Raw genomic sequence first — 15,698 nt, 5'->3', positions numbered from 1 at the left:
AAAAAGTAGTTGGAGAGAGGGCAGACAGCAGAAGCAAGAAGAAGAACTACAGTCCTGTAGCCTGTGGAATGAAAACCACATTCACAGAAAGATAGATGAAATGAAAAGCCAGAGGACTATGTACCAGATGAAGGAACAAGATAAAACCCCCCAAAAACAAATGAAGTGGAGATAGGCAACCTTCCAGAAAAAGAATTCAGAATAATGAGAGTGAAGATAATCCAGGACCTCAGAAACAGAATGGAGGCAAAGATGGAGAAGATGCAAGAAATGTTTAACAAAGACCTAGAAGAATTAAAGAACAAGCAAACAGAGATGAACAATAGAATAACTGAAATGAAAAATACACTAGAAGGGATCAATAGCAGAGTAACTGAGGCAGAAGAACGGATAAGTGACCTGGAAGACAGAATGGTGGAGTTCACTGCCATGGAACAGAATAAAGAAAAAAGAATGAAAAGAAATGAAGACAGCCTAAGAGACCTCTGGGACGACATTAAATGCACCACATTCACATTATAGGGCTCCCAGAAGGAGAAGAGAGAGAGAAAGGACCCAAGAAAATATTTGAAGAGATTATAGTCAAAAACTTCCCTAACATGGGAAAGGAAATAGCCACCCAAGTCCAGAAATGCAGAGAGTCCCTGGCAGGGTAAACCCAGAGAGAAACATGCCAAGACACATAGTAATCAAATGGACAAAAATTAAAGACAAAAAAATTATTAAAAGCAACAAGGGAAAAACAACAAATAACACACAAGGGAACTCCCATAAGGTTAAAAGCTGACTTCTCAGCAGAAACTCTACAGGCTAGAAGGGAGTGGCACAATATATTTAGAGTGATGAAAGGGAAGAACCTACAACCAAGAATACTCTACCTGGCAAGGATCTCATTCGGATTTGACAGAGAAATCAAAGGCTTTATAGGCAAGCAAAAGCTAAGAGAATTCAGCACTGCCAAACCGTCTCTACAACAGATGTTAAAGGAACTTCTCTAAGTGGGAAACACAAGAGAAGAAAAGGACCTACAAAAACAAACCCAAAACAATTTAGAAAATCGTAATAGGAACATACATATCGATAATTACCTTAAACGTGGATGGATTAAATGCTCCAACCAAAAGACACAGGCTTGCTGAATGGATACAAAAACAAGACCCACATATATGCTGTCTACAAGAGGCCCACTTCAGACCTAGGGACACATACAGACTGAAAGTGAGGGGATGGAAAAAGATATTCCATGCAAATGGAAGTCAAAAGAAAGCTGGAGTAGCAGTACTCATATCAGATAAAATAGACTAAAATAAAGAATGTGACAAGAGACAAGGAAGGACACTACATAATGATCAAGGGAACAATCCAAGAAGAAGATATAACAATTATAAATATATATGCACCCAACATGGGAGCACCTCAATACATAAGGCAACTGCTAACAGCTCTAAAAGAGGAAACTGACAGTAACACAATAATAGTGGGGGACTTTAACACCTCACTTACACCAATGTACAGATCATCCAGACAGAAAATTAGTAAGGAAACACAAGCTTTAAATGACACAACAGACCAGATAGATTTAATTGATATTTATAGGACATTCCATCCAGAAACAGCAGATCACACTTTCTTCTCAAGTGCACACAGAACATTCACCAGGATAGATCACATCTTGGGTCACAGATCAAAACTCAGTATATTTAAGAAAACTGAAATCATATCAAGCATCTTTTCTGACCACAGTGCTGTGAAATCAGAAATAAATTACAGGGAGAAAAATGTAAAAAACACAAACACATGGAGGATAAACAATACGTTACTAAATAACCAAGAGGTCACTGAAGAAATCAAAGAGGAAATCAAAAAATACCTAGAGACAAATGACAATGAAAACAACGATCCAAAACCTATGGGATGCAGCAAAAGCAGTTCTAAGAGGGAAGTTTATAGCAATACAGTCCTACCTCAAAAAGCAAGAAAAATCTCAAACAATCTAACCTTACACCTAAAGGAACTAGAGAAAGAACAAACACAACCCAAAGTTAGTAGAAGGAAAGAAATCCTAAAGATCAGAGCAGAAATAAATGAAATACAAACAAAGAAAACAGTACCAAAGATCAATAAAATTAACAGCTGGTTCTTTGAGAAGATACACAAAATTGATAAACCTTTTAGCCAGACTCTTCAAGAAAAAGAGGGAGAGGACTCAGATCAATAAAGTTAGAAATGAAAAAGGAGAAGTTACAACAAACACTGCAGAAATACAAAGCATCATAAGAGACTACTACAAACAACTCTGTGCCAATAAAATGGACAGCCTGGAAGAAATGGATACATTCTTAGAAAGGTATAACCTTCCAAGACTGAACCATGAAGAAACAGAAAATATGAACAGACCAATCACAAGCAGTGAAATTGAAACTGTGATTTAAAATCTTCCAACAAACAAAAGTCCAGGACCAGATGGCTTCACAAGTGAATTCTATCTAACATTTAGAGAAGAGCTAACACCCGTTCTTCTCAAACTCTTCCAAAAAATTGCAGAGGAAGGAACACTCCCCAAGTCATTCTATGAGGCCACCATCACCCTGATACCAAAACCAGACAAAGATACTACAGAAAAAGAAAATTACAGACCAATATCACTGATGAATATAGATGCAAAAATCCTCGACAAAATACTAGCAAACAGAATCCAACAACACATTAAAAGGATCATACACCATGATCAAGTGGGATTTATCCCAGGGATGCAAGGATTCTTCAGTATATGCAAATCAATCAATGTGATATACCATATTAACAAATTGAAGAATAAAAACCATATGATCATCTCAATAGGTGCAGAAAAAGCTTTTGACAAAATTCAATACCCATTTATGATAAAACCTATCCAGAGGCTGGGCATAGAGGGAACCTACCTCAACATAATACAGACCATATATGACAAACCCACAGTAAACATCATTCTCAGGGGTGAAAACTGAAAGCATTTCCTCTAAGATCAGGAACAAGACAAGGATGTCCACCCTCTCCACTTTTATTCAACATAGTTTTGGAAGTCCTAGCCACAGCAGTCAGAGAAGGAAAAGAAATAAAAGGAATCCAAATTAGAAAAGAAGAAGTAAAACTGTCACTGTTTGCAGATGACATGATTTTGCAAATAGATAATCCTAAAGATGCCACCAGAAAACTACTAGAGCTAATCAATGAATTTGGTAAAGTTGCAGGACACAAAATTAATGCCCAGAAATCTCTTGCATTCCTATACACTAACAACGGAAGATCAGAAAGAGAAATTAAGGAAACAATCCTATTCACCATTGCACCAAAAAGAATAAAATACCTAGGAATAAACCTACCTAAGGAGATAAAAGACCTGTATGCAGAAAACTGTAAGGCACTGATGAAAAAAATTAAAGATGATACCAACAGATGGAGAGATACACCATGTTCTTGGATTGGAAGAATCAATATCGTGAAAATGACTATACTACCCAAAGCAATCTACAGATTCAGTGCCATCCCTATCAAATTACCAATGGCATTTTTTACAGAACTAGAACAAAAAATCTTAAAATTTGTATGGAGACACAAAAGACCCCAGATAGCCAATCCTGAGGGAAAAAAAATGGAGCTGGAGGAATCAGACTCCCTGACTTCAGACTATGCTACAAAGCTATAGTAATCAAGACAGTATGGTACTAGCACAAAACCAGAAATATAGATCAATGGAATAGGATAGAAAGCCCAGAGATAAACCCACGCAGCTGTGGTCACCTAATCTATGGCAAAGGAGGCAAGGATATAAAATAGAGAAAAGATAGCCTCTTCAATAAGTGGTGCTGGGAAAACTGGTCAGCTATATGTAAAAGAATGAAATTAGAACACTCCCTAATACCATACACAAAAGTAAACTCAAAGTGGATTAAAGTCTTACCTAAATGTAAGACTGGACATTATAAAACCCTTCGAGGAAAACATAGGCAGAACACTCTTTGACGTAAATCACAGCAAGATCTTTTTTGACCCACCTCCTAGAGTAATGGAAATAAAAACAAAAATAAACAAATGGGACCTAATGAAACTTAAAAGGTTTTGCACAGCAAAGGAAACTATAAACAAGATGAAAAGACAACCCTCAGAGTGGGAGAAAATATTTGCAAATGAATCAACAGACAAAGGATTAATCTCCAAAATATATAAACGGCTCATGCTGCTCAGTATCAAAAAAACAGCGCAGTTCAAAAATGGAGAGAAGACCTAAATAGACATTTCTCCAAAGAAGACATACAGATGGCCAAGAGGCACGTGAAAAGCTGCTCAACACCACTAATTATTAGAGAAATGCAAATCAAAACCACAGTGAGGTGTCACCTCACACTGGTTAGAATGGGCATCATCAGAAAACATACAAACAGTGAATGCTGGAGAGGGTGTGGAGAAAAGGGAACCCTCTTGCACTGTTGGTGGGGATGTAAGTTGATACAGCCACTATGGAGAACAGTATGGAGGTTCCTTAAAAAACTAAAAATAGAATTACCATATGACCCAGCAATCTCACTACTGGGCATATACCCAGAGAAAAGCCATAATTCAAAAAGACACATGCATCCTAGTGTTAACTGCAGCACTATTTACAATAGCTAGGTCATGGAAGCAACCTTAATGCCCATTGACAAGACAAATGGATAAAGAAGATGTGGTACGTATATACAGTGGAATAACTCAGCCTTTGGGTCATTTGTAGAGATGTGGATGGACCTAGAGACTGTCATACAGAGTGAAGTAAGTCAGAAAGAGAAAAACAAATACTGTATATTAATGCATATATGTGGAATCTAGAAAAATAGTACAGATGAACCGGTTTGCAAGGCAGAGGTAGAGACACAGATGTAGAGAAGAAACATATGGACAGCCAGGCTTCCCTGGTGATGCACTGGTTAAGAATCCGCCTGCCAATGCAGGGGACACGGGTTTGAGCCCTGGTCTGGGAAGATTCCACATGCTGTGGAGCAGCTAAGTCCGTGTGCCACAACTTCTGAACCTGTGCCCTAGAGCCCACGAGCCACAACTACTGAGCCCGTGTGCCACAACTACTGAAGCCCACGCGCCTAGAGCCTGTGCTCCACAACAAGAGAAGCCGCAATGAGAAGCCCATGGACTGCAACGAAGAGTAGCCCCTGCTTGCTGCAAGTAGCGAAAGCACATGCGTAGCAACGAAGACCCAAAGCGGCCAAAAATTTAAAAATTAAATAAGTTTATATTTAAAAAATTGTATGGACACCATGGGGGGAAAGCGGGGGTGGGTGGTGGTGGTCATGTGATGAACTGGGAGATCGGGATTGACATATATACACTACTATGTATAAAACAGATAACTAATAACCTACTGTATAAAAAATAAATAAAAGTAGTTGGAAAGTAGAACAAAAATGCAAAAATACTGAAAATGTGAAAGAATGATAAGAGACGTGGAGGGTTAATCTCAGGAGTCCAGCATCCAACTGATAGGAGTTCCTGATTGAGAGAACAGAGAGAACTGAGGGAAGGAAATTATGAAAGAAATAATACAAGAAAATCTCCCCAAGCTGAAGGCCGTGACAGGTTAATTACCCAGCAAAAGGAATGGACAGAGAACCAACGCAAAGCATATCATTGTAAAATTTTAGAACAAAAGTGGTAAGGATCAAATGCTTTAATGTCTACATTAGAAACTGCCCCAGCCTGCACTTAGACTGGTTGGAGAGCATAGCTTCTGGGGACTACTACGATTGTAGACAAGGTTCATCTTGTCTAACTTGCTCATTTTAGAGATGAAGAAGCAGAGCCCCATGGGTAAATCTTTTCTCTGTTCCATGGCCCCAGTTCTAACGAGCAGCCACCTTATATTTGTGTCTTTACTGTTGGCGAGAGAAACTGGATCAGTTCCTGCTTTTCAAAGCTGAGGCTCAAATTATCTCTCTCTAAGTATAATTGTGGCTGGGTACATTCTGTTCCCTTTGGAGGCAGAGAGAAAGCACAGAAAAAGAAGGGTCATTATCAGGCCATGTGGAACAGTTGAATAATGTTCAGTGAACAATGAGGACAGCTTGTACTGGAAAGATGGTTGAAGATGTGTATTCCAGGGTTGCTACAGAGTGAACAGTGCTTGAGAGAGAGGGGTACCAAAGTTACCCTCAGGCTCAAGACTCAAGTTAAGCACACTGTAGACATCTGCAGGTGAGCCCTTCTATGGGCTCACATCCTATACACAATGTGTGTGTAAAATGTAATTATGATAGTAATGGGCTGAGAGAGAACATGTTAGAGTCTTTAGCAAAGTTCTGGCAGTGCCTTTTGAGTACTGGCATCACTATGACCAGGCCAAGAGTTGGAGAATTTTCATTTAAGAAGGTTAGGGCAGGGCCCTATACTTCATATCCCACACTGCCTCATTTATAGAAGGTAGTTGGCAGATATTGAAGTTGGCAGTGTGGTGCAATTAGAACATTTACAGATATATAACTATTGTATGTCATGTATCTTTTTTTTTAACTTTTTATTTTATATTGGAGTATAGTTGATTAACAGTGTTGTGATAGTTTCAGGTGTACAGCAAAGTGATTCAGTTATACATATACCTGTATCTATTCTTTTTCAAAGCATAGGGAGCTCTGCTCATTGTTATGTACCTTGTTATTTTTAAGAGAGTTTTATCTGCAAGTCAAAGAGCATGCTTATCTCAGAGGTCTTGGTGATGACTAGTGAGGTGAGAGTCAGAAGAGTGGGTGATAAGGTAAAGGCCAGTGTGAGTGGGGCCAGTTGAACAAGGGAGCAGGTGGCAGGTGGGGAGGTCAAAGAGATAAGTAAAGGCCAGGACATACGGTAATATCTTAAAGGCCATGGTTGGTAAGAGTCTGGATTTTGTTCTTAGGAATAAAAGAGAATCCAGTTAGTTTCCTGCGGGGAAATGACAGGATACAGTTTTTACTTTAAGAAGACAGCTAGTGCTGCAGTATGGAGAATGGGTTGTTGGGTGGGGGACGGGGAGAGGCGGTCTGGAGACCATTAGGAGACTGTTGCAGGGAGCCAGGTGGCAGATAACTGAGGTGGTGGAGCTTGGAGAAGTGGGTGGATTTGGGGTATATTTTGTATGAAGGGCCAACTAGACTTGCTGCTGTATTAATGTGAAGTGAGAAATGGAGGAATTGAGGATGACTCCTGGGTTTTTGGCTTCAGCAGCTGTGTTGATAGTGGTCCTGTTTAGTGAGATGGGGAAGTTTGGGGTGGAACAGATCGGGCAGTTGGGAATCAGGTAGTTTTGGCCATATTCAGTTAAGAAAATGCCTGTTAGTCATTAAAGTAGTGATGTCATGGCAGCTGGTTATGAGTTTAGAGTGGGAATAGAAATTTGGGAGTCATTTCTGTATAGATGGCATTTAAATCTACGAGAGTCGGGGAGATTATCTGGTAAGATGAGATCGAGGGAAATAGTCCAGGCCTGCTTCCTGAGGCATTGGCAATACTTAGTGGTCTAGCACCTAATTAGGGGGTGGAACAAGTAGGAAAGTAGCCTGAGAAGGAATGGTCAGTGTAGTAGGAGAAAAAGAGTAGAGGATGACCTTAGGGAAACCAAGAGAAATGTTTTTAGAAAGAGCATGATAAACGGTGGCCATCGGATTTAATAATATGGAAGTCATTGCTGATCGTGATTAGAGGTGTAAGATGTGGATGCAGAAGTTTGGGTTTGAGGACAGTTTGAGTTGGAGATAAATACTTCGAGCAATGTTCCAGGATTGCTGTTTTCAAATGCTGGTTATTTAATTGCCGGATGGTTTCTTCAGCCTGCCCACCTTTTCTCCTCAGAGGCCACAAGGCGGAGCTAATGAGTCAAGTGACTAGTCAGTGCTCTAGGTTGCCCACTTCTGGTGCCTTTCAAAAACCAAAAAGATTTTCTGGAAGATTGATTTCGGGGAGAAAAGTCCTCCTTCCTAAACAAAAGTGATTATGGACTGAGGGCCTGATTTCTTGAAAATGTGAAGAATCAGGATGTAGAAATGTACATGATGATCTCAAATGTTTTTAAAAATTAGAAAAGTATAAAAATTAAAACTCTGAGATTCTGAGTTAGGGCAGACTGGATACATATTGAAACTTCCTCTTTTTCATGAAACCAAAATGACACTAGAATGATTTTTTTTTAAAGGTATGCTTCCGCAAAGACAAAGAGCAGCAGCAAGGGAAACAGTAGCAGTTCAGTGAGGAACTAAAAGCAAATTGAGAGATGACGGACTCAGGTGACTCAAAGCCGCCCAAGCTGACGGTGGGGAAAGACTAAGAAGCCACCTGGTTTACACGGGGGACTCCTTCAAAATGGTCAAGAATTGGCAGCACCAAGTACCTCGGGACTGAGGGGAAGATGGAGCAAAAGAGAAGGATTAGTCAGGGGTCTGTTTCAGAAGCAGTTAGAGCTTCCGATTCTGTCCTCCCTCCTCACACAGGGGCCACTATCGCTTTGCCACTCGGGCAGAGCTGGAGGGTGATTAAAAAAAACAGAGGGTCTCTGGACCGGGAGACGCCAGGCACAGTTAAAGGTGGCGGCTAAGATCCTAAAATCTAAAGCAAAAGGTTACTGAGATTTGAGATTCTTAGTCATCTTCCTCTGCTTGGCTCTCAGCCTTATACCTTCCCTGCAGGCATTAAAAGAGCCTTTTAGAAAAATCTAAACAGGTTTTGGGAGAAGATACTAGAATATACTGATATTGAGAGGGATGGGGGAATCTTCAATGAAATGACCCAGCAGAGTCCCTGTAGAGAACTGTCAGCAAGACCTCGAAGTCACAGAGTTTTCAACCAGGTTTTTAGTGTTTCCCTCTTAGGTGAGTGTGCAGATAAGGGTCGCCAGATATTTAAGGGAAGGTTCTAATACGAGTATCAAGTAAATACAAAGAAGGAAAAACATAAAGCATCATTGAGGGAGAAGAAAACTTCCAGGAAAAAAAAAATCAGTATCTTCAGAAAGAGAAGAGATGTCACAGCCATAAAACAAGCATTTTTTAAAATCCAGAGAATAAGCAAAGAGCTCATGGAAATGAAGATCATGATAGAAATGGAAAAAAAAATCAATAGAAGAGTTAGCAGAAAAAGTTAAGGAAAAATCACTTTAAAGTGAAACAGAAAGACAGATGGAGGATTGGAGAGAGAAAGAATATAAAAGTGAGAGGGCCGGACCAAAATATTTCAGGTATCCAACATCTGAGAAACATAAGTGCCAGGAAGAGACACAGAAGTGGGGAGCATCAGAGGAGTCATTCAAGAGAAAAGACTGAAAGTAAAGACAAAACGTGTTACTGGTTGTGCCTGAAAGATGAGATTGTGGGTGCTTTTTCCCCCCTCCTCTACCTTTTTCTTTATTTTCCAAATTTGCTGTAACAAGTATTTTTTAAAACTAAGGCAAAACGTGTGGTTTTAGTATTACCAACATTGCCCTAGAAAACTTAACTCACTGGTTGTCTGTCATCAAAGAATGAATATGTAAAAAGAGCGTGTTGAATGGAGCAACCTAAGTTCAGTCATTTAATCAGAAATTATGTCATCAGGACCAAGTTCAGACTAATTTTCCTCCCCATAGGAAAATGCTCTCCTAGAGGGGCACCCAAAGACAGGCTATAGGGCTATGTCGGGTGTCAGACTTCTTTTTAAATTATTATAAATTTTAAAAATTGAAGTATATTTGACATATAGTATTAGTTTCATGTGTACAACATAATGATTCCACATTTGTATACATTGCAAAACAATCACCAAAATAACTTTATTTACCCTGTCACCTTACAAAGTTAGTACAGTGTTATTGACTGTTTTCTCCGTGCTATACAGTACATCCCCATGACTTACTTATTTTTATTTTTTAAATTTTGTTTATTTTTGGCTGCATTGGGTCTTTGTTGCTGCGCATGGGCTTTCTCTAGTTGTGGTGAGCAGGGGCTACTCTTCATTGCGGTGCGCGGGCTCCTCATTGCGGTGGCTTCTCTTGTTGCAGAGCATGGGCTCTAGTTGTGCGGGCTTCAGTAGTTGCAGCATGCGGGCTCAGTAGTTGTGGCACACAGGCCTTAGAGCACGCAGGCTTCAGTAGTTGTGGCTCGCGGTCTCTAGAGCACAGGCTCAGTAGTTGTGGCGCACAGGCTTAGTGGCTCCGCAGCATGTGGAATTTTCCCAGACCAGGTAGGTGTTGAACCCGTGTCCCCTGCATTGGCAGGCAGATTCTTAACCGCTGTGCCACCAGGGAAGTCCACTTACTTATTTTATACCTGGAAGTTTGTACCTCTTGATACCCTTCACCCATTTTGTAACCCTCCTAACCCTTCTTCCCTCTGGCAACCACCGATCTTTTCTCTGTATCTGTGAGTCTGGGTTTTGTTTGGTTTGGGGTGTTAGATTTTTATTCTCATTTGAGCTTCTTTATTACGGAACACTCATTATTCTACACAAATTCCTCCTGGGTCTTTTGGGCTGTCAGCCCTTGGCGCACCAGAATACAAGCCATTCTGTACTGTCAGCCCTGCATCCTAATGTCCCTCTTACAAAAAGACTTGAAGCTTAAAAACCTTCCGGACCTGTGCAGGCTTTTTGGTAGCTGCTGACCATTTGCATTGGGGCTGTTTTTGGCTGCTGTCTCCTCCTCCTCCACGTTTGTGAGCTGACAGCCTCCTCAGGGGGAGACATGGGGATGAGCTCTGGGGGTGGAGACTTTCCAGTTGCCTGGATGTTGGGCTTTCCTATTGATACTGACCATTGTGGCACGTTCTTGGAGAAAATCCAGTGCAGATGTTGAGAGCCAAAACACAGAATGTATCTATGATTGAACTTCCAAACACTTTTGTTTAATGGCTGTTATTAGTTTGTAAAGTAAACATTTTGGATGACAGGTGTTATGTTTCCATTGCTTAACTTTTTTATTATGGAAAAATTCGAACATATCCAAAAGTAGGGTAGAAGTATAACCGTCCCCCACGTACCCATCAGCCGCTGCAGCAGTCGCCCACTCACGGTCCATCTTGTTCTAGCTCTCATCCCCCTGCTCCCAGCCCCCGCCCCCTGGGTTATTTTAAAGCAAATCCCAGGCATCACATCACTTCATACAAAAATACATATCTCTGAAATGCAAACATTCTTTTAAAAAAAAGAAAAAGGACCACATTATTATCACACCTAAACAGATTTTTTCCCCCTTAATATTTCCTCAAATATCCAGTTAGTGTTCAATTTCCCCAGTTGTCTCAGACACTGTTTTTATAGTTTTTTCCCAAATTGGGATATAAATAAAATCCATACATTGCTTGATATATTTTTAAAATATTTTAAGAATCCCTCCCCCTCTGTTTTTCCTTGCAATTTATTTATTAAAGAAACAAGTCATTTTTTTCCTCTGCATTTGAAAAGAAGGGTAGTGAAGTTGCAGATTACTAGGATCCTTTTGAAATTGTGATGAAATGCTCTACATTAAAAAAATATATGTAGCGTTTGAGAGAAATGTATTCCATTTCTCTAATTAAAAGTCACCTCTCGGGCTTCCCTGGTGGCGCGGTGGTTGAGAATCCACCTGCCAGTGCAGGGGACACGGGTTCGAGCCCTGGTCCGGGAAGATCCCATGTGCCGCGGAGTGGCTGGGCCCGTGCGCCACAACTGCTGAGCCTGTGCTCTAGAGCCCATCTGCCACAACTAGTGAAGCCCTTGAGCATAGAGCCCGTGCTCTGCAGCGGGAGAGGCCACCGCAATGAGAAGCCGGCACACCACGAGGAGTAGCCCCCGCTCCCTGCAGCTGGGGAAAGCCCGCGCGCAGTAACGAAGACCCAACTCAGCCAAAAATAAATAAAAGAATATAAATTTATTTTTAAAAAAAGTCACCCCTCATTGAGGTCCTCCCTGGCCACCCGGTGTACAATTCGTCATCTCCCAAACCCTCAGTGCTTTACATCCTCCTTTCCTATTTTATTTTTCCTCCTGGACACCTAGCACTACCTTACACACGCTATATTGTTATATTTTACTTGTGCATTATCTGCCTCCCCTCTAGAATGTAAGCTCCAGGTAGGCAGGGGTTTTGTGTGTTTTGCTCTCTGCTATATCCCCAGCACTTGGGTAAGTGAATGAAGGAATGTTAAGGCAAGGCAGAAACAGGGTGAGGATGGCTGTGTAGAGCAGGGGCAGAGGTATGCAGAGTGGAACGCAAGCATCTCCACGCCCTTCACCTTGTTGATTTCTGGTATCCACTAGAATCAGAGATCCCTATAGATCTCTGTGAGAAGCTCAGATGATAAATGTCTTTTGCTTGTCACTCAGTGATAGAGGAACCTCTCTGCAGATGCTGACACAGTATCTTGGCCCTTTCACTCCATTGTAGGCTCAGGCCCCCTCAACCAGAGGCTAGTGTGGCCAGGTTAATCTGCAGAATCTGTGCTGTTTCGACTGGGAGGCCAGTCCCTACAGACCATCGACCGTGGTGTTCAAAGGTGCTCCCAGCAAGGATGGTAGTCTTCCACAGTTTATCTTGATTCAAAACAGGTTTCCCAGCCTTTAGCCTGGTTGGATTGCAGTCAGGCTGGGAAGCCACGCTGTGCCCTGGAACGCAGCAGGAGAAGCCTGAGTGAGTCACCACTGTGCTCTTAGCCAGCAGTGTGGCCTCAACCAGGTCCCTCCATGGTGCCTTAGTGTTCTTGCCTGTAGAATGGGGGTGGCATCCTTTCACTTCCGCAGGGTCGTTGTGAGCTTTTGTTGTTGTTGTGAGTTTTTTCCGCTGTCCACTGAGGCAGGGATGTTAGCCCAAATCCTCCAGTCAGGCTTCATGAGAAGGCAGTGTCTGGTTGCTCCAGGTGAGGCTGGGATTGCAGTGCCTGAGGAGACAGAGCCCTTACCTCTCCTCTAGGCCAAGGAAGGCACGGTCCCAGTAGTGGGGGCAGGTGGGGAGTGTGGCTGAATCTTGGGGCCCCCTTGCCTGCTTTGGGGGTAGGGAGAGGAGATGCATTTAGCTGAGTGGAGCTGACAGGGCTCCTCTCACCGTCCCTCCCTGCCCGGGGGCCTGGGCAACCTCTACAGAGAGACTTGGAGCAGAACTGGGGACAGGAGGCCCCAGGAACTTCTCTGCAGATGCTGACAAGTATCTTGGCCCTTTCACTCCATTGTAGGCTCAGGCCCCCTCAACCACAGGCTAGTGTGGCCAGATTTATCGGCAGAATCTGCTGCTTTGGGTGGGAGGCTAGTCCCTGCAGACATTTACCATCTGAGCTTCTCACAGAGATCTATAGGGATCTCTGATTCTAGTGGATACCAGAAATCAACAAGGTGAGGGGCATGGAGATACTTGCGTTCCACTCTGCATGCCCCTGCCCCACCCTACACAGCCATCCTCACCCTGTTTCTGCCTTGCCTTAACATTCCTTCATTCACTTACCCAAGTGCTGGGGATACAGCAGAGAGCAAAACACACACAGCTGTGCTGTGTTCCAAGGTATTGTTTTAAGAGCATTTCTAGCTTTGGTTGTGAGGTTCTTGCCACACTGACAGGGGTGTGTCACTGGAACAACTCATCCTTGTTCCTGGAACCCTGTTCCTAGCCTGGATGTGCGCTTTTCCCAGTAAGATGTGAGGTGTCCTGTGAAGGGAGTCCATGGCATGGGTTCTAGGTGCCCCTGCCCCTGGCCCCGAGGGAACCATATTTGTGTCTCCATGGAGAGCAGCTAGTGCTGATACCAGACCAGTAGATTTAGAATGCTTTTGGCTCTATGAAATCCAGAAAGGTCCCCTGTTTTTTTGTTCTATTTTTTTACTTTATTGATTTGTTCTGTCCAGTATGGCAGCCCCTTGCCATAGGTGGCTATTTCAGTTAAATATTTATTTTTTTATTTTATTTTATTTTTGGGCGTGTCGGGTCTTAGTTGTGGTGTGCGGGCTTCTCTCTAGTTGTGGCACACAGGTTCCAGAGCACACGGGCTCGGTAGTTGCAGCATGCAGCCTCACTCATTGTGGCTCACGGGCTCAGTAGTTGTGGCGTGTGGGCTTAGTTGCCCCACGGCCTGTGGGATCTTAGTTCCCCGACCAGGGATCGAACCCACGTCCACTGCATTGGAAGGTGGATTCTTAACCACTGGACCACCAGGGAAGTCCTGTTATTTCAGTTTAATCAAATTAGGTAAAATTAATAAAAATTTAAATCCAGTTCCTCAGTCACACCAGCCACATTTCAAGAGCTCAGTCGGCACATGGGACGAGCAGCCACTGTACTGGATAGTGCAGATCATGGAACGTTTCCATCACAACACAAAGTTCTGTGAACAGCACCATCAGTGTTCCTGCTCAGAGGCTGATGAGTGTGGGGAGGTAACTTCAGAGCGCCGAAGAGAATGCTGAGTGACAAACAATGAAAAGGGAAGCTGTTGCAAGTTTTACTTCATGTTCTTCTAGTGGTGAAACACTTTTCCAAGTAAATACTTACTTAGGGGAGACTTGAGGTTCCCCATGCTGACGCCTTCCATTAGAAGCGTCAGAGCGTTCTCAGTGATTCAGTCACTCATCACCTTTTAGCACGTGCTGGGGACACAGGGTGTCCACTTCTTTAGCCAAGGAATGGCTCCTTCCTGCCCGGACTACCCATGCTCTGCCAGTGAACGTGAGATTTGAAGCTCTCATAACAGTTTGTGTCTTCTGAGTTAGTGGCAAAGAAAGTTGTTATTACTCTTGGTTTGTCACTTGTGGTTCTACTAAAAGAAGAAAAAAGAAACCCTGGGATGAAACCGATACTTTTCTATTCTACCTGGTGAGGTCTTAGCAGCAGAGCCAGGAGCAGATGAGGCGAGGGAGGTGCCCAGGGCATAGATTTAGGGAAACACACTCAGGTGCCAACCTTGAACTTGCACAGGGCCCAAGACTGAGTGTCTCCTTAAATTTTGCATCCTGGGTGCCTGGCTTGCCTCCGCCTTGTTCCACCCAGCCTGGCTCCCGTCACCGCTCACTCTGGCGGGCTTGCTGCGTGGTTGCAGGGCTTCTGGCCTCGTCCGTGGCTCTTTGAGCACAAGCAGCCTCCTACCGTGTCTGAACCTCTCCCTTAGCTGGAACCTCTCAGATACGAGCTGTATCTCTTTGCTCTTTGCATAACTGGCTCAGAGTGGAGGACAGATAAGTAGCTAATAATGATCAATGAGCAAATCAGTCCACCAAGGGTCAACTCAGTGAATTAAAGAGACAAGAACTCTCGTGACTTAGACTTTCTCATTAACGGTTCAGAGAACGTCCCGCCTTGTCATCTGCCAGGCTCCACGTCTTGGCACAGCTGAGTTCTCCCTGTGGACAGGGAGGCCGAGGGTCCTCCCGTGCGCATGCCTGCTGGTGGGCACCGCTCCTCCTGTCTCGCCCTTTCCCGGGCCTCTGTTGCTTTCAGCGTCAGGCTGAGTTACCGTGCTAGAAAGCTCCGTCTCTGAGCATGGTTCTCCCTCTCCCTCCTCCACCCCTGCTGCCTCCAGAGCGTGTGTCATGCTGCAGCCAGACCGTCCTAGGAGCACTTGGCTGGCTGGGGCCATGATTCAAGGAGGAACGGCGTACAGAAGCAACAGCTGTGTTCACGCTGCCCTTTCTCTCTCCCACAGAGCGTGCTGAAGAAGAGGGACCAAGTGCAAGCCGAGTACGAAGCCAAACTGGAAGCTGTGGCTCTGAGGAAGGAAGAG

The 15,698-nt window shown here is 43.3% G+C and overlaps 1 protein-coding gene across 1 annotated transcript in view; it reads left to right on the top strand.

Moving 5' to 3' along the window:
* SNX30 (sorting nexin family member 30) overlaps positions 1-15,698 on the top strand; it is a 104,585-nt gene that overhangs the window by 74,437 nt on the left and 14,450 nt on the right. The window contains exon 7 of the mRNA XM_007449761.1: positions 15,621-15,692. Within this exon, the coding sequence (XP_007449823.1) occupies positions 15,621-15,692 (72 nt within the window). The remainder of the gene's footprint in view (positions 1-15,620; positions 15,693-15,698) is intronic.

This window comes from Lipotes vexillifer, unplaced genomic scaffold, assembly GCF_000442215.2.
Source record: "Lipotes vexillifer unplaced genomic scaffold, Lipotes_vexillifer_v1.1 scaffold230, whole genome shotgun sequence".
NCBI lineage: Eukaryota > Metazoa > Chordata > Mammalia > Artiodactyla > Lipotidae > Lipotes > Lipotes vexillifer.
This window is presented reverse-complemented; position numbering and strand designations above follow the sequence as displayed.